Source organism: Podarcis pityusensis, assembly GCF_964106645.2.
Source record: "Podarcis pityusensis genome assembly, chromosome: Z".
In the NCBI taxonomy this organism is placed as follows: Eukaryota; Metazoa; Chordata; class Lepidosauria; order Squamata; family Lacertidae; genus Podarcis; species Podarcis pityusensis.
In genome coordinates this window covers 23357623-23377382 of record NC_138044.1, presented here as the reverse complement: position 1 = coordinate 23377382, position 19760 = coordinate 23357623, and the positions used below count along the sequence as shown (strand labels likewise).

At 43.2% G+C, this 19760-nt stretch overlaps 1 protein-coding gene across 9 annotated transcripts in view; it reads left to right on the top strand.

Annotated features, from left to right (window-relative positions):
- Positions 1-19760, top strand: part of ARHGEF9 (Cdc42 guanine nucleotide exchange factor 9) — a 261134-nt gene that overhangs the window by 217738 nt on the left and 23636 nt on the right. For all 9 annotated transcript variants that reach the window (XM_080989724.1, XM_080989725.1, XM_080989730.1 and 6 more), the window contains 3 exons: positions 3227-3459; positions 7963-8092; positions 19369-19500. In XM_080989724.1, the coding sequence (XP_080845850.1) occupies positions 3227-3459; positions 7963-8092; positions 19369-19500 (495 nt within the window). The remainder of the gene's footprint in view (positions 1-3226; positions 3460-7962; positions 8093-19368; positions 19501-19760) is intronic.

Below are 19760 nucleotides of genomic sequence, written 5' to 3'. Positions count from 1 at the left end.
TTATTCCATATGTGTCTTGAGTTGGGACAAAGGTTTTCATTTCATTTTTAAAATCACACTACACGCGTTAGTTAGCTTACCAATGTGTGTGTGTTATATCACCAAATTTTGTGAATGACCACTGTTAATAATGCAGGTATTACTTTCTGGACTTTCTCCACTTAATTCCCCTCTGGCCCCACTGTTCATAAGTCTCCCTTTCTCCCAGCCATGTGCATATAATATATATCTGTAATTCAGGATAATGCTCCAAGCATTTGTTGAACTAAATTGTAGTCCACAAAAGCGGATGCCACTGTACATTTCTCTAAAGTTCCACAATACTCTTGGTTGTTTTCCTGTTCCCATATTTCATCCTCACAACAACCCTGTGAGATAGGTGATCTTGAGAGATAATGAATGTCCCAAAGTGACTCAGGGAACCTCACAGCTGAGAAGAGATTAAAATCTTTCTTTTTTCCCCTTTTTTGGTTTGATGATCTTAGTTCAACACTCACTGTACCACACTGACTTTTCCCAGTTGGTACATAAACATATACAATGAGTAGGATGCTTAAACTGACAGCGTTCACTCTCAGAGATCCCACCAAGTCCGTCCTCCCTTGTTACATAAGCTCCACTGTTATGGGAGCTGACGAAATGGCCAGTGTTGTAAATACATCAGGAAATGTCAAGAAAATCATGCAGCCTTGCTTTTTGAGCTTTTCCTTGAGGGGGAAATAAAGCACTATCTTGGCACTTATGTAAGCGGATGCAGCTATCTAGGATGCTGGATCCTTTTATGCATAAATATATTACTTTCAGTTATGGCTTGGCTGGGCTATATTTCACACTGGCAACACTTCAGATACTATTAGAGAACCACACTGTAAATGCTAATGAAATTACAACAGGGCACAATTAAAACCATTCACAGCAGCTTCTCTCTGAGTGCTATAGATTTCCCATTCCTGTAGTTTCATTGTTGTTGTTGTTTAAAAAGGGATGAGGTTGTAATAGCAGCACTTTTCTCTGCTTTTCAAGCTCAGGCTATTATTGGCAAGCAGGCTTCTGAACAGGGGTGAGCAGAAGGTAGATTAGGATATACTAGTAGGTCTCTGATTGCCAGTTTTCTAACAAAAACAACAGCCCAAAACATTTCTCTCTCTGCTGTCGTCATATTAGGTGGCTGGAAAAGATAATCGAGGGAAAACTAGGAGTGAGTTTTTGTATGAAAGGGTTTGTGAACTTGGTTCTGATACTGATCACGTTTATACTCGAAGCATGTGCTCAGAGGCACCCTGTTCCTTAATTTTTACAGCGTGCTCAACCACCTGAACTACCATTTGCACTTGGCTCCAGTTGATAGACATCAAAATTCTAGTAAAAAAGCACACACGCAAAACAAAATAGATCGCAGAGGTCCATGCTATAAAACATGCAGAGGAAATAAGCAGAACTGGAAACTGTCAAAATCCATCTGTGGATGTGATGGCTTTGCTCCAAGCAGAGCTCTTGCCACAAAGGTCAGAAAGTTTAACTTCAGCTGTCGGTTTCCAATAGAAGAGGGTAAGGAAACCTTGTTGGCAGAACCACGTAAAAAAGGAAGCTGAGGGGAGGGGGATGGAGGAGAAATTTGGTTTGGTTTAGCATTTTACTGCATACCTAATTCACACACAAACAGCAACATGACTATCCTTCCAAAATTCATTGAATATTGTAATGAAATTCTCCAGCTAAAAGGTGTGTACAAAAATGCTAAGGCTAAGTTTGCACAAAGATTAGGGCTAACTGTGCATAAGGATGCATTTCTTAGGATGCAATATCATTCAAAAATGCATCAGGGAAAATTGCTTACAAAAATTTGAGAACTGCTGATGAATTTTCAAGAGGGCTTTTGAAAAGGAAATCACAAACTGGTGCAGAAATATGGAGAACTCACATTTAGGTTGTAAAAACAACTAGAAGAAGCCAAAACTGACAGCTCTGCCTATTTTCCACAGAGGAGGGAGAAATCTGTGAAGTATAGTATACATTCTCCTAGGTCAAGAAGGTTTTACAAAAATTAGCCCTGGCATTGAATATTGGAGGCCAAAGTTCAAATCCCCACTCAGCTACGAAGCCCACTTAATGGCCTTGGGCTTGTCACTGTCACTTAGGCTAATCTACCTTACGTGAATTTTGTGAGGATAAAACAGGCAGGAGAAGAAACATGCACGCCACCTTGACCTTGTTGAAGGAAAATAGAATACAAATACAAATAAGCCAGAATTTAGAGCTTGTGTAGTAAGGATGGTGGAATTTCAGGAATGGCATACTCAGGAATTTCAGCACTTGTGCCCAGATAAGGATATCATGTAAGCTGCTATGAATGTTCCATCAGCTCCTACCAGGGTGGCCGATGGTAAGAGAGTTGTAGTCTAGTAACATCTGGAGGACCGCAGGTTTCCCATTCCTCTCCTTTGCATCAAATCAGATTCAGAGGAGCCTCAAAGCAGACGAGAGGAGCAGTGCTAGGCTTGAAAGTGTTAAAACACCTTTTCCCCAGGGCATTTTTCACACATCCCTGCCCACCCCCCTCTGTATTGTTTTGGCTTCATGCTGTGCCATTTTTACCCTGCATGTTTTCAAAAGTCACATATCTTGCATTAAATGACTAATATGTAAAATACCTCTTACAATGTATAGATCAGGGGTCAGCAAACCTTTTCAGGAGGGGGCCGGTCTACTATCCCTCAGACCTTGTGGGGGTGCCGGACTATATTTAGAAGGGGGAAAAATGAATGAATTCCTATGCCCCACAAATAACCCAGAGATGCATTTTAAATAAAAGCACACATTCTACTCATGTAAAAACACACTGATTCCTAGACCGTCCGCGGGCTGGATTGAGAAGGCGATTGGGCCAGAGTTAGTTTGCCCATAGTATAGATACAATTGTTATAAATCACATTGGTGTTTTTATGAAATTGCAAATATGAATATTTATATGGATAATATGTCCAATAAATTAATAATAGCTCTCTGCAAATAGAAATGTATTTTTTTTAAAATGCAATGTTTTTGTGGATTGATGCAGCAGCAAGACAGAATGGACTTGTGAATGAATGCATGCAAAACTGGGATAGACTGAAAATAAACTGATTGGTCCATCTCTAGGTGAGTAGCTGATGGTTTGTGATGTTTCTCATACACTTCTTTGTTTCCTCCCCTCCCCCCCGCACTTTCCTGCTCCCACCCCTTGCAGCAAGATGGCTTCTGGATCTACTCAGAGTACTGCAACAATCACTTGGATGCGTGCATGGAGCTATCCAAACTAATGAAAGATGGCAGATACCAGCACTTCTTTGAAGCATGCCGCCTCTTGCAGCAGATGATTGACATTGCCATTGATGGTTTCCTTCTGACACCTGTGCAGAAGATCTGCAAATACCCACTGCAGCTGGCAGAGCTGCTGAAGTACACTGCACAGGACCACAGGTACACTGGTGTTTGGGTTTGGATTCTTTAAAATAGGGATCTGGTAGAAGGAGGGCAACAGGAGTTGCTCTCAGCCCCTGCCTGCCCATCACCCATGGAACTTCAGAGATTTGACAAGTTCCTTAGGCTGAGCATCTTTTGGAAGTCCTCCCAAAGGAGTTTAAATTATTTTAGAAATAGTTAATTTGATTTGCCCTAAGCTTTTGAGGAAGATGGTACAACTGCTATAACACCCATTAGCCCCTGGATGGCCACTGATCAGGGAAGATGGGAGTTGCTGTTGTCATTATATTACTATTATTCCTGCAAACCTTGGGATCCTCCCAAGCTTCCTTATACTGCATGATCGTGCATGGATGCTGCTATTTTGATTAGAATAAGCAACTGCACTCATAGTCTGCATATGAGAAACAGAAGGGGTGGGGACAGACGACGATCCAGCCCACCTGGCCAGACAGGTTCCCCGTCCCTGATCTGAACCAACAGCATGAGGTAGCTGTTTAATAAGCTCAGGGACATCTCTGTGTCTTCCATAATGAAGGGTTTGTAGAGCAAGGACCATACCAGACGGTCCTTTCTGGTGTCCATCTAGGCAAACAAGACTTTTAATGCCATTTATTTCAATTAGCTACCTTTAGCTAATTGAAATAAATAGCAACAATGCTTTGTTCTTCAAGCCATGCACATTTACTGTACAAGATGCCGTCTAAGGCATTGAATTGGAAGCCAGATTTCTGGTTATTGAAACCCCAATTAGCATAGGATGGGCTGGCAGAGAGCCTCATCCATGTTCCCTGCTTAAGCATTGCGAACAACTCGATGCCTGTCCACCTAAAGCCAAGGAGCAATTTCATGGCATTAATGTATAAGGCCTGGCCAAATGCCTTCCCTCCCTCTCCTCTGATGGTTTTCATCTGTGTGTTTTTGCTGGTTCAGCTGAAGCTGCAGGCTCTCTTTCTAAATGTTCATTTTATTAATGAATGGAGGGGAGGTGGGGAGGGGACCTCGGTCATGATGACACCTCTAATAAAATGAGTGAATTAGGCTGGAATTAGACGTTGAGCATCCATCGCTGCCATTGAGATCAGCAGCCCAGGATCGCCTCCCCTTTGGCTCTCTCTCCTGCTGACAGCTAAAAATACCAAAAGTGATGTCATCATGCTCCGTTTCCTTCCCCAACCCTCCACCAATGTCAGCCAGTGAGGCAGAACAAGGGCAGCAGCACACAAGGCAGGGGTGAGGAACCTGAACCCAAGGGCCACATTCCCTTTTGGGAATGACTTCCAGGGGCCACATGCCAGTGGTGGTCAGGGCTAGAGGCAGCAGTGGGTGGAGCAATGGATGTAAATTATACATTTGTTCACTGGACTGTTTTCTATGCACCACCCTCTATCCCCCATCTGGGAAAGCAAGAAGCACCATCAGGTTCAAGGACACATTCCAGCTAGGAGAGTGTAAGAGAGGCTGGGGAGGGATGCTGCTTGGGTACAATACAGTGGTACCTTGGAAGTCAAACAGAATCTGTTCCCGAAGTCTGTTCGACTTCCAAAACATTCGGAAGCTGCAGAAACTGCACTGGACATTCGGGTTCCAAAGATCATTTGCAAACTGGAACACTCACTTCTGTGTTTGCGGCTTTCGGGAGCCAAAACGTTCAAATACCAAAGCGTTCGGGATCCAAGGTACGACTGTACTGAGGGCCAGATAGAGAGGCCTGGAGGGACATATTTGGCTTTTGACTCTGAGGTTCCCTGCTGCATACTATAGGTATGCACAATTTGGTACCAACTGATTTGGTTGATCAGCGGATCTGTGAGCATGTGGCACAGAGGCATTTGCCCACAAAGTGGCACACAAAGACTGAGGGCATTTGTATTGACACTAGCTGTGTAGGGATAATGGGAGCTGATGTTCCACAACACTCGGAGAGTGTTAGCCACCCCTGCTGTATAGCTACAAAGCCTACCACACTCTCAAGCTGGATTCATGCCATTTAAAGCACATGACTTCCCCCAAAGAATCATGGGAAGTAGTTTGCTGCTCACAGAGCTACAACAACGGTGGGCAGTTCCCAGGATTCTTTGAGGGAATCCTGTGTGCTTTAAATGTATGGTGTGCATGTGGCCTCAGCTTGGGCTGTCTATCACTGAGTGAAGCCACTAGGATGCTTTTCTGCCCAGCCAGATGCCACCTGCAACTTCCTCCTGTTGGTTTTTGCCTTCAGCCTGCCAGTCTCTTTTCTGCTTAGTTGTACTTCACATCCATCAAACCTTTGGCCCTGGCTTCTGCCATTGGCCTCAGTCTCTAGTTTTGCTTTTCTCCTCTGCAACCTGCAGCCTCTCCAGCCACAGGATCTGAGCCTGACTGTGCTCAGAACTGAGTGTCCAGTTGCCATCTTACACATCTCCTCGGCTCCACTGAACAAACACATTCTTCCACATGCAAAAGCAGCATGGGTGGCTGCAACAAAACCATAAATAAATAGCAGGAACTGGCGTACTTTTTATCTGACATAATGACGAGTGGGAACACACCAGGTGCTTGTAGGAGGCCAGAGTAAACTCTGTGCTAAAATGAGCAACTCATTTTAAAGCTGAATACATGGGAACATTCTGCACAGGGCAGGTGTCAAGATGCTGCTAGTGAGGATAGAAGAGAAAATGGGTTCCGTTTGAATTTAAAGACGAACTCCCTAATATTCACCTGTTCCAAAACAAATGAAAACAGATACATGGTTGCCTTTCAAAAGCTGCACTTTTCGGAATTTTGCCGTGCTGTTCTCCAGTCAAGAAATGTGTGCAAATATGCATGTATCACACATATCAGGGGGATATGCCTATATTTTGTTTACAAAACTATGCATATAAGGAGAAATTCGCACTAAAATACTGATGAATTTTCATCATGACTTTTTTTTAAAACCCTCTTCTGGATAAGAACTGAACTTGGAAAAATAAGAGAGAAAACCAAAATTGACAGATTAATTCTGCCAGTACCCTCATTTTAGATTCTGATGGAAATGCTGCCATGTGGTGTCAAGTGATGAGGGGCGCAGAGATAAAGGTGCTTGAAGAATTCAGGCTGACTTTGATACAAACCAACCTGATCTATGCCTCTTGCATCAATGTGCAGATCCAGCTATTCATTGGGTTTTGCATATCTCTGAAAATTCTCCCCATTCCTCCTCAGGATCTGACCATCTGCTCCATGACATCCCCATGGAACTCATGGCACATATAAAATACGTAATTTTGTAAAACACACACGCACACTAAACAATGTGAAGCTTTGTGTGGTGTAAAAGCCAATTTGCAAATTGAAGCAGAAATGGGACAGGGTGGATTTATGAACGAAGACATCCAAAATGAACTGGGAATATACTTATATGCTCATCCCTAGTGGGGAAAGGGCTATACTTCAGAACCACAGCTGTACACCTCCAGTCCTCTTGCTCAACAAGGAAACTGACTCTGCAGAGCCCCTTCACCAACCTGGTGCCCTCCAGATATTTTGCACTACACCTCCTGTTGTCTCCAGCCAGCGCAGCTGTGCAGCCTCAACCAGGATGCAAATATGCTCAGCAGGCTTCTTCATTTTTCTCATTAGTCAGCAGTCAATAGTAAGTCCCAAGTTAATCATAAATTTATGATGACACTGAGATGGCAGCTGGCCCTGTCTGGCTCTCCAATTGTGATGAACATTAAGGTTTCTTGGAATGGAAAGTAAAGCATAAGGCAGAAATCAATAGCATTGATTCCAACATCACTTTTTCAAAAGACTGCTCATTGTCCTTGCTGGCCCTGGCAGGAGGCTATTTTCTTTCTGTGTCATGACGCACATGTGCATGCACACACACACACATCCAGAAAGCAGAAAAATCCCCCTCTGATTTGCATAGAGAGCTCACAAGCCATCAACAGTGAGAGCCAACACTGCCTGGGCTAAAAGGGCAGAGAAGGATGCCATATGGCACTCCTTGAATCACTCTGTGGCCACAAAAAACCTCTTACAGCACAGTTGAACTGACTGGCCTCCGTTCTTCTGTCTTCAGGGGCTGCAAGGCCACTTACGCACTGTGTATTCTCTGCTGGCTCCAGCCATGGAGATCTGGATTTGATATTCTAATGAATAATGAGACCACAGCTGGGTAGAAAATTCTGCTTGGAGCCAGGGAGTAACTGCCTGTGTGGAATGAGCAAGTGAAGGCAGCCTAAAGTGGAGGGGGGAAGAGTCCATGGCTCTTTGTAATAGCACATATTTTGCATACAGGAGGTCCCAGTTTCAATGCAGTTGAAAGAATTGGGTAGGAGATGATGGGGATGACCCCTTCCTAAGACCCTAGAGGGTCACTGCCTGGCAGAGTAGACTTCCAACTCTCGGATTCTATGATGAACCAATGCCCCGGCCTGGTCTAAGGCAGCTTACCAGTGAGTATCTTACTAAAATTTCCATTTGCATTTCTCAGGCTGGTTTCTCTCTCCCCCCCCCCTTTCTTCTGCATAGTGATTACAGGTATGTGGCTGCAGCTCTTGCCGTTATGCGGAATGTGACTCAGCAGATAAACGAGAGGAAAAGGAGACTGGAAAACATTGACAAGATTGCTCAGTGGCAGGCCTCAGTTCTGGACTGGGAGGTATGTTGCACACGGAACAGTAATTTTCTTCCATCAGTCAGTGTGATGCTCCAGATCAGATCCAGTGTCTTATGTTCTGGGCAAACAGTTATTGCACTTTTACCTGGGAGGTTGCATTTGTAGGAGGTTCTCTGTGACAAACGCAGCCTGTGATGTTCTCACCGAAAGACTCTTAGGGCTTACCTTGAGAGGTCCAAGCTACCTCTGTAGTATAAAGCACTATTTTGCCTGTTGATTTCCAGCTGCAACTCTTGATGGAGTTTAGATAGCTTGTCCACATGCTCTGGCAGCCTCAAAGTTAGACTACTGCAATGCATGGGGGCTGCCTTGGGATACTCATTTGAAATGCCAGTTTGTTATATCTGTTAGTATATTCCAGTTCCTTGGGCTCCGGGCTGGCCTTACCATTAGGCAGAGTGAGACAGCCCTTTCAGGTGACACATGTTGAGGGGCATGAAGCAGGCCACCCAATCTGCTCTGTGTCCCTTAAATTAGCTTGCTGCCTTTGGGTGCAATGGAGGATGCTGTCCCATTGCCGGTGCTAAAGAAAGAGTGAAGTCCCCATAGAGCTGACTTCTCTATGCAAAATGGGGAGGGCATCTTATCCTTTGCCTCCAGCAGCCAAATGTCTTGGACTGACCCTGTTTTGACTGCTAATGTTACTTCTGTGTAGGAATGGCTAGGAAACTGACACACTGATTGATTGATTGATTGATTGATTGATTGATGGGTTTATTAACTTACTGCACTCACATACTAATGTTCTGCCAATGTACTGAGCAAATTAAAGCTTGTGGCCCCAGGTACCTACCCTCGTTTCAACATGCCCACATGGTACAATTTTCTACTGAGGTCCTTCTCCAGGTACCCTTGCCATCAGATATAAGGTGGATGGTGGAAGCAGGATCAGGCTTTTTCACCTGTGGTGCCTAGGTGTGGAGGCCCCTCTTCAAAGAAATGCACATCTGGTATCTTCTCTGTTATCTTTAACAGAGAAATGCACATCTGGTATCTTCTCTGGTATCTTTAAGGCACCAGGCAAATACTTTACTATTCTCTACACAGTCGCTAACCAAGTCATTTAAAAATGTTATAATGCTTTTTCCATTTACACTTGCTTTTGTCTTACTGTATTTACCATTTTTAATTTGTATTGTAAACTGCCCAGGGATATATATTACAAAGGGTGGTATAAACATCTTAAAATAAATGAATTTAAAATAGCATGCAATTTAATAGAGACAATGCACAAGGAAATAAGAAAATAAGCAAACCAGGTCTCAGTTCTTGCATATTGTTATACAGTTGTTATAATAACCAGGTAGAAAAGATTATTATAATGTCCGTGCTATCACCATGGTTGCTGTGGCATAGTAGATCTGGCAGTCCATTTTAACTCTTTAATCTCTCCCAACACAAAAAGCATCAGGGGATTTCTCAGCAGACACATTTAAGCTGCCATGAGCTGTGAAGTAAAGAAATTATGTGGGTTGTCACAGCCAATTATATTTAATAACTGTGTGGGCAAATGAAAGGAATGATCAGATTCCTTAAAATTTTCTGCTGGGATTAAGGGAGTTGCTGGGAGGCAGGTTCCGTCCCAGGATAAAATGAGACACACCCAACCTCTCAAATGCTATTTAGCCACAGTGTGGAGATAGACCACCAGAGAGATTTAACCGGTCATGAGGAGTTTGGTTAGTAAAATGATTTATATATTTATTTTATATGCCATCTGATGCCAATATAGAGTTGTTGGCAGGCTTCAACTATAGAAAACAGACCACACAAGCATGTGACTATAAACACCCAATAAAACAAACCCATTAAAATATAAGCTTTGATACTTAAAATATGCAACAAAGCAATCTGATTAAATAAGAGCTAGTGTGTGTTAGCTGAATCCTGCATCTTTCTCTGTCACACACACACATATACACATAGGGTGACCACTTAATGCATCACACACACAAACCCCAAAAGGAGAAGAGAACAGAACACACTTTTCATGAAATTGCATAGGTTGCTTTGCATATATAGATGCAGCTATCGTTATCACTTAAATAGAAATACAAGCCATCTCACCAGAGTGGAAGAGGTTGTGTACAAGTGGCCCCTGTGCCTGCTCAGTTCTCTCCAGGTACCTGTGGCAGCTCCTTCAAGGCCTCTTGCTCTCTCTCTTCTTAGGGCTCTTTGTGGAAGTCAGGCTCACAGATTTCATGTAGGAAAAATGGGGTAGTAGATGTAGGGCCAATAGCCTTCGTTTTTTGTTTTTTTAAAGCAGTGCAGTCCCAACAAAAGCCTTTTTGATTCTCACTGGGAGTCACTTTGATGAGTGGAAGTATAACTTGGAAAGAAAACTCGCAATTGCTAAACCAGTTTGCAACAGATTGATTGTGGGTTATTGCAAGGGTAGCCAACATGGTGCTGAACTACATTTCCTATCATCCCCAGCTGAGTTGTAGTCCAGCAACATCTGGAGGGCACAACATTGGCTACCCCTGGAATTATTGCTTGTGTTCAAAAGCAGTTGCTTGGGAGGCAATATAGCCTCAGATGTGACTTCCCTGTATTTTGATGCCTGCCTGTGATCTCATGTGACTCATTTGTAAGGATCCTCATGCTGTAAAAAAAAAAAAAAAGCTCAGTGTAGGAACATTTCAGCCTCAAGATGCTTAATATTCATGTATGGGTGGAAGGATAATATGACCTCTGTCTTGGATCGATTGCTATTTTTATTCCACCACCATTACTACTTTGAGGCATTCACTTTTAGCAAACCGTGGCTATCTGCCAATTTTCTCTCCTTGGGATTTTCTTTTTTACATTAATTTTCCAAATCATTCGGGAGGCTGCCCAAACAGAAGTCACTTTAAAAAAGAAAACTGTAACCTGTTTGAAGATGAAAGCACTCCAAGCATACCAACCATTTAGAGGAGAGTACTGTAGTGCTTTTTGTGGCTATTAAACTTCTTGTATTAATTGGCTGGGCAGGTGCTTGTTTGCAAGGAATGTTCAATTGCCTGAAGAACTGATCAATTTGCTACAAGGGTGGCCAAGCTGAAGGGTAATGCCTTGAAAATGAATTGAGGGCTGTTGTGCAGTTAAGAATGTGGGAGAATTCTGACAAAAATGGAAAGGGGATTGGAAATTGCCAAGGTTGACTTATTTGTCTCCTGTTCAGAACAGAGATCAATGCAATGAAAACGATTGGCATTCACTGTTGTTCTTGCATTCATTTTGCTAATTTTCCATAATTAATTACATCCCCTCACATTTTGCATTGTGTTTCCTTTGCATTGAAATTAATTTGTAGGGATAATAATGCAATGGCATTAACAGCAACTGTTTGCCTACCCTTGCAGGTCTGTATTGCACCTGTCAACCCCTTTGCTTCCTGAACAGGCAACCCATCCGTTCATTTGAACATAGGAAATTAAGAGGAATTGAGTGCAGAGGCAAAAGAAGGGTATGTCCAGAGTGATTAAAAAACTGAGAACAAGGAACATGAAGGGACTTAACAACTTGATCCATACCCTGATTTAATGAACTGCCTCACAGCTCCCTCGAAGCATAGAGAGAGTTTAGAGGTGGGCAAATATAAGTATTTTGAACCTCTATAAACACCTGGAGCACAGGCTCACTGCATCGGTTTGTATGCAATTTGCATAGGCAAATATATATGCATATGTGTCCAGGGCAGATGTCTACATCTGGTACGCAGGCTGAGACCCTACCTGCCTGTGGACTGTCTTGCCAGAGTGGTGCATGCCCTAGTTATCTCCTGCTTGGACTACTGCAATCCGTTCTACATGGGACTACCTTTGAAGGTAACCCAGAAACTGCAACTAATCAGAATGCAGCAGCTAGACTGGTGACAGGGAGCAGCCACTGAGACTATATAACACTGGTCCTGAAAGACCAGAATTGGCTCCCAGTATGTTTCCAAGAAGAATTTGAAGTGTTGGTGCTGGCCTTTAAAGCCCTAAACGGCCTTGGCCTAGTATACCTGAAGGAGCGCCTCCACCCCCATCGTTCAGCCCTGACACTGAGGTCCAGCTCCAAAGGCCTTCTGGCGGTTCCCTCCCTGCAAGAAGTGAGGTTACAGGGAACCAAGCAGAGGATCTTCTTGGTAGTAGTGCCTGTGGAACGCCCTCCCATCCGATGTCAAGGAAATAAACAACTATCTGACTTTTAGAAGACATCTGAAGGCAGCCCTGTTTAAGGAAGTTTTTGATGTTTGATGTTTTATTGTGCTTTTAATATTCGGTTGGGAGCCGCCCAGAGTGGCTGGGGAAACCTAGCCAGATGTGCAGGGTAACAACAACTTGTTGTTGTTGTTGTTGTTGTTGTTGTTGTTGTTGTTGTTACATTTTTATGCTTCAAAGGGGAAGGGGAAAGAGATGCCGGTCTGGGACACACACACAACTCTACCAGTGCCCCTGGTGGTCTTTGCAATTGTCAGCCATGCAATGTTGAGTAGGAGCTACTTGGTTGTGACCCACTGTGTCTACTTTAGCTGGGTTTCCCACACTTTTTTCCTGCTGCCACTATCATCAGAGGAGCTGGAGAGGGCAGAATTTTTTTTATGGGATGGGGTAATCAGGCTCCTGTACCAGGGGGTTAGCCACCCTTGCTCTAAAACAACCATGGCACATCTGAGGAAGGATTTGGAAACATGAAGTAGAAGCATGCTTGTTGGCCTATTTGTGTCAGCATTAGTATTCATAGTTCTGCTTGGCCCTCAAGGTTGTTCTGTTAATCCTGTAGTTTGAAGGTTAAATTTGGGGGTCGGCCTTTGCAAAACACAAATGCCCGTGGGTTAGCTAGATAGTGGTGTTCTCCCCCGCCCCGCCATCAGACATCTAATTCCAGCCCAGCTCAGGTTTTGTTCTCTGAGTTTATCTTCCTTTAGCCTTATCAAGATTGAGAGTAAGCTACTAATGGCTATGAAGTCAACCAAGGGGAAAGGGAACTGGGAGGGGGGAGCAGCTAAAACTCAGTAGTCATCAGCTGTGCAGAACAATCTTAAGCATGTTTATTTCGGGGGGGACCACTTGGAACCAGGGGACCTATTCAGGATGGTCCATTTGTTGGACTTAATGCTCTAACCAGGCAGGGGAGGGGAAGTCAGTATCTCAGGTGACTTGCTCCACCTTATGTGCAGTGCCTGCCTTGTGTAAATTGTTAACATGGGGAAGCAGCTCTAAAAAGCCACTAAAGAGAAGTTTTGCAGGTGAAATGGTGCAGTGGGTGTCATTTGCAGCATTTTGAGTGTCATCTGCAGCACCATCGCTTGGAGGTAGTAGTGCTTCTGAATACCAGTTGCTAGAAGCCACAGGAGGGGAGAATGCTCTTGTGCTCGGGTCCTGCTTTCAGGTTTCCTGCAGGCATCTGCTTGGCCACTGTGAGGACAAAATAATGGACTAGATGAGCCATTAGCCTGGTCCAACAGGTTCTTCTTATGCTGTTAGTTTATTATGCTCCAATTGCCTCATAGAAAAGATTTTGGTAGTTGAAATACAAATATGAAATTCCCCACTGCTTTAAATGCATACAAATGCACAAATTCGGGGATATACACAGTTGTCCCCTGTCATCCCACTAGGTGTTCCTTAGTTGTCACAGTGTAGTGATAACTTCATTCAATTCCTAAAGCTACAGCCGGGTCTGGGCCAGTCTTCTGCAATATTGGGTCTTCAAGTGTTGTTGGATACCCCCTACCCTTCAGGTTTCTCTTTGTCCTTTCACGGCTTTCTCTCATGCGTTGCACTCAGTGCTATTTTTCTGGGGGGACGCAGAGGTACGCATACCCCTAAACATTTTGTTAATCTAAGTTTGGCCTCATTGAGGGGCAGTATTTCAATATGAGTAGGAAAATGATAGAACCCCTAAACATTTTTTGGGGGGGGGAGGAGCACTGTTTGCACCTATCATTCCATCCCATCTTTAGGCTACCCTCTGTCCCGGGACTTCCTGCCAGTCCTGGCCTTTCTCTGTGTGAGGTTTTAATCTCAGCCAAACAGACTATTGGTCCTTCCCTCCCAGAATCTGAACCGCAAACTGTTTCATTCCCTGAGCATATGAACATTCCGTGCCTTAGGAAGCAGCTCAGCCAATCCGTGCCCGAGGTTTCACTACGACAAGCGTAATACAATACATATGTTCTCTCATTGGATTCAGCTGTTTACAGTAGCACCTCGGCTTACGTTACCCTTGGGTAACATAAACTTTGGGTTGCGAAAGCGGCAAATCTGGAAGTGTTTCGCCCCATGCGCATGCACAGAAGCACTCTACTGCACTGTGCGCATGCACAGAAGCGGTCCCTCCGGTTGCAGAAACCTCGGAATCCGATCGGAGCTCTGAGATGGATCCCGTCCGCAACTGGGATCCATTCTGTATTGGCTTTCTGTATTCAATAAATTAGTGTGTTTCTAGACTTGTTATTGAAACTTCTGCTGTCAGTGATTACAGTTTTCCTTGTGCTCACCATGTTAGCCCCTAGAGTTAACTTTAAATACAGCTGTTCTGTCTGAGAAACGGCGTTCTGAAGCTCAGATGGTTCCACCATCTAATATGTCAAATTTTCTATCCCCCTGCCCAGCCAGATTTATCCTTACCTAATGTGCTACTCTCATTCTCTGAGGTGCGATTTTTTGCGCTTTCCAGTAATATTAAATTCCCTGAAAGATGAATAACTGTTGAAAAATGTAATTGGCACTGTCCTTTTAAATTTCTTCTAGCTCAGAAACCTTCCAGTTATTTATGGAACCTCTAATGGAAGCCTCCGTGCCCTTAATTATGTAATGTGTGAGAGCTGGCTGCGGACTAATGCCGCATTATTAAATCCAAAGACCGTTGTGAATAAAAAAATATGATGCATGCAGCAAACTTCCTGTTTTCAAAGCTAGAGCAGTCTGACAAGAGATAACCTTTTGAGGGAGGGGGAAACTCATATGGAGGTTCTGCAAGAAAGGAAGGTTATTTTATCCCCCACTCCTGTCTCCGGCAACAGAGGGTCTGAAAAATGAGGCTGATGAAAAAGATGGTATTTCTCCTGCTTTTTTTCATTCTTTCTGATCTTTCTATCACCCAAAACTTTGATCAATCAATCATTAAAGCACTGGAGGCTCAGTCATGGAAAGGGCATGTTTTGCTGAATAATGCAACTGGTGCAGTGCCAAAAAAAACCCCTCCTTCTGCAATTTCCTTCAACCATTCTCCACCAGTTAATGAGAAAAGAACTTTGTTTGATAAAAGGGGAGTGAACTTTTGATGAAATTTTCATGGGTGGGGTACCAGGAATTTGTCACTCTTACCTTACTGTTGAGGTGGCCAAAGGGTGTCTGAGTGTCTGAATCATTTCACCAGTGGTCTGCACTCCCCAACTTATCACGCTTCAGTGAAAGTCATGGGTGCTTCCAGACTGCTGCTCTTTTCACTTGGGATTCAGTTGCATACAGGCAAATTCAGGTTGCATGATTAAAGTTGATTAACAAACCCACTTCCTCCCAAAATTGGACCTTTTGTAATAAGGAAAGTGACTGGGAAATGCACTGGAAAGTGTGGGATAACATTTGCTTGATGCAATGTCATTGCACTTTCCTGCAGACAAATCAAAATGAGTTCTAAAAGAACAGCTGATGTCTGCAAACTGTGTGCAAACAAACCAGGGTAAATGCTCAATGAACAGCTCAGCTGGAAGTGACCCACAACACCCTTTCGGGGGAGGGTGTTGACATGAGGAAATGGGGGTGGCTGCAGTCGGTTGGATAAATGTTTGCTGAAAATAACTCTCACACACCATGCTCAGCCACGTCACATGATCAGGTAAACTCAAAATTTTACTCTCATTGGAAGACTTAAATGTCCTGAAAATGGTCTTGGAAACTGGTGGACCTCAACCCTATGCAGTGTTTGAACCCTAGTCTCCTCATTCTCCTCAAGCGGTCACTAAGGAATCCAAAAACCCTTATGCCCACCATGGGAGAGGCCAGAAAGTCCATCCTTTTCAAGCAGGTCTCATGCTCCATGCTCTCTGGGGGTTGAGGCTATCGCAGAAGTGATACTTGGAGGTCCTGAGTGTCAGTATCCTTGTTGCTGATGAAAGCTGTGAATCAGGGCCCAGGATGCCACAGTGCATTGTTGTTCTCTATTTTTCTGCATAACCAGGCATAGAATATGGGGGATAAGAGGGTATAAAGAGGCCTTACATAATGGCCCAAAGTGGAGCAGAGGAAAGAGAAGCAACACACTGGCAGAAGTGTGATTTGCTATTAGCTGTCAGTCATGCATGACCAACCTGCTAATGAAAAGGGCTGCAGAAACCATCCTTTTACCAGGCATGGGCACTTAATTGCCAACCAAATATGGAGATTCTTTGTACTGGATCTTTGTACTGGTTTACCATTTCATTGCAAGCCCTCATCGGAGATCATGGAATATTTTGGTCAAGTGCAACCCATTGTTCTTCCATGGTTCTATAAGTGCACAGGTGTATGGACTAAGTTCTAAAGAACATCCCCACTGATGTCAATGGGATTTTCGAAATTCATGAACACTAACAACCTTTGCCTAACTGCCCCCCAAATGTCATCATCACACTTTCTAAAAGATATATAATATGTGGAGAGAATCCAGTACCTTCTGAGCAAAGCACCAGTCTCCCTAGGGAGGTGGAGGAGAAAACCGGTATGTTTATACATAGCACACATCTGGGTCAAGGAGACAGAGTCTTGCGTATGCTTCAGAACTTATAGCAACTATGGATGCCCTGCCTTACAGCTGTCCTTAGATGAACTCTGGTCACCTATTGTGTTTTTAAGGAATTGTGTGAGAGCCCCTATCTGAAAGATGCTGAATGGTCACTGTGTGAGAGGCAGCTTGGGTTTCGTGTTGACTATGCTCATTACAAACACTTTCAGTGTTCATATGTAAATTTTGTTTGAAATTGTGTCTTTGTAATCTATTTTACCTGTGTGGATATTGTGTCAGGGGAAACATTGTCTGAATATTCAGGGCAGTCTACTAAATACGTCTTTTTTTAAAAATAAAAAATAAAAGAAGGCATCCTGGAGCCCCTCCCTATATGTTAGGCTCCACATCCCCAAAGCATCTTTCCTCCAACCTAACCATTGCAGGGCACATCACCGTGTCTTGGAGGAAAAATGCTGACTGTACTTTTGCATATGGAATTCATACTGACCTCTGAGGCTGTCAGCTTTTTCACCTAAGCCGGTCTGTGCATGTTTGCAAACAGAGATTTGAAATGCATCTATTTATACCCTTGATACAGTGCATTTAAGTGGGGCTCCCAAAGTATTCAGTGTAATAAAAACCTGATCTTTTTCAATCTCAGTCTCATTTCTCCATCCCTTGCAGGGACTCAACACTTTCGATTCAGTTAATTATCTTGGAGCACTTGCAGAGGCATTCAAGTCCTCAGGCCTTAGCTACTGCTAAAACTGGCTCCAGGAGCAAATGTTCTATTTTTGTTAGGCAGGGGGTTCTTCTCCTTTTTCCTGACCAAAACATAAGATGGCCAATAAGTGTTTTCTTGAATAATTTCTCTTTAAAAAAAGGAAACAGAAGCCTTTGAAAAAATGGATTAATTTGTAACATAAAGTTAATATAAAGTAGTGAAGAGAAGATTCTTGCCTCCACTGTGTAGACTACAGATGATGTTGTACTCCAGCTTCCACCATCATGGCCTGATGGGAGGTAGAGTTCAAAAGCATCTGGTTCCCCATCCTTGATCTACAAGGAGGGAGTGGGGCCTTTTTCAGATGAAGGGCCACATTGCCTTGTGGGCAGTTTTCTGGGGGCCACAGGCTCATAGTGGCAGAGCCAAAGGTAAAAGAGGGCAAAGCAACACTCACAACCCTTAGTTTTGTACAGTAGGCTACATTCCCACGATGCGGATGACAGATCTTTCTACAGACGTACAAATCTTTCCACCGTCTATCTAGGCAAGCAAGATATGCTGGATCCTTTTATTGGTTCCAGTGTAAAAAAGAAGAAGAAGCCAGTGCCTGATAATCCAAGTTCCTTCCTGACATTTGATGGCTTTACAGCAGGTATCAGCAGGCTTGCAGCAGAGTAATTGCTAGATTCCAATGATTCACTAGCCTAGTGCAAAAAAAAAAAAAAAAACACAGAGAGAAAACAACTCTTGTAATTACAGTCATATCTTGGGTTAAAGTAGCTTCATGATGAATATTTTTGGGTTGCGCTCCACGGCGACGTGGAAGTAACGAAGCGTGTTACTTCCAGGTTTCGCCACATGTGCAGACACTCAAAATGACGTCACGCGCAGGCGCGGAAGCAGCAAAACGTGACACGCGCAGATGCACAGTTGCGTGTTATGTTTACTTCAGGATGCGAACGGGGCTCCAGAACGGATACCGTTCGTATCCAGAGGTACCACTGTAAAGAGTTCTGAACCCAACAATTTATCCTTGCACAGTCCGTATAATTTGGAGGTGGAGGCTAAGTTTGTTGCAGCTGTTATTGAGGGTAAAAGAATCCTTGCTCATCTACTGAAAATCACCCAGAGATCAATCTTCTGTCCACCTGTGATTTACACATTCTTCCTCCCTACATCTAGAATAGTTAATTTGTTACCTGAAATTGTCCCCTGCAAATGTTGATGTCTGATATTTTCAGGAGGCTGAACTGTTTGCTAAATTTATTATCTCACAGCAATATTTCATTTTGACAGTTAATATCTGACAGTATTTGATAGCTGACATGCAATGGTAGATGTGTCTGATACTATTTGATGTTAGCATGCAATGGTGTTTCATTTTCACTGCATATCTGTTCTATAGATGGAGTTGGCATATAATGGTACTTACTATTTGACAGCTATTTATGAGATTTCATTTTTAAGGCTTGAAGTGCCAAAGCATGAAGTGCGGATATGTCTTAAAGCTCTCAAATGTCAAGATTTGAAGTAAAAAATTCACATTCAGTTTGGAAAAAAAGGAATACCTTATCACTTTCAAGTATGTACTATTATCCATTGGTACATGTGAATCCCTGTGGGAAGTTTGAAACAACTAAATTTCTGCATACAGCATACTAAATTTCTGTCCATGTTGCTTGTATTCCCTGAAAATAAAAAGGATTTTTCCCATTCTGCAAGCAAGATTTTCTACCTCTGTTTTATGTTCCATATTCCATTGCATTTCATAGGAGGACCCTGTTGTCAAATGATGCCCCATTAATTAGAGAGGTAGGATAATTTATTCTCCCATCTGTCTTATACCCTCTAGGGGGAGGACATCTTGGATCGCAGCTCTGAGCTGATCTATACAGGAGAGATGTCCTGGATTTATCAGCCGTATGGACGAAGCCAGCAGCGTGTCTTCTTCCTCTTCGATCATCAGATGGTTCTCTGCAAAAAGGTAGTGAAATTTGGGGTGTATGAAGAATTTAATCTTTGTGAATTCCTGTGAGGACTTACCTGATCTGTGCCACACAGACTACTGTTCCCGTTGGAACAGAGATATTCACCCACTTTTGCACTTTTGAATTTTGTGATATGGTAGTTCTCAGCTCAAAAACACTTACCAAAGTGCATTCTAAAATGTGTATTTTTAGGATAAAATACATTTAGAAAAGTGTACCTTGAGCAAAATATATTTGGAAATCAGTATTTTGTGGA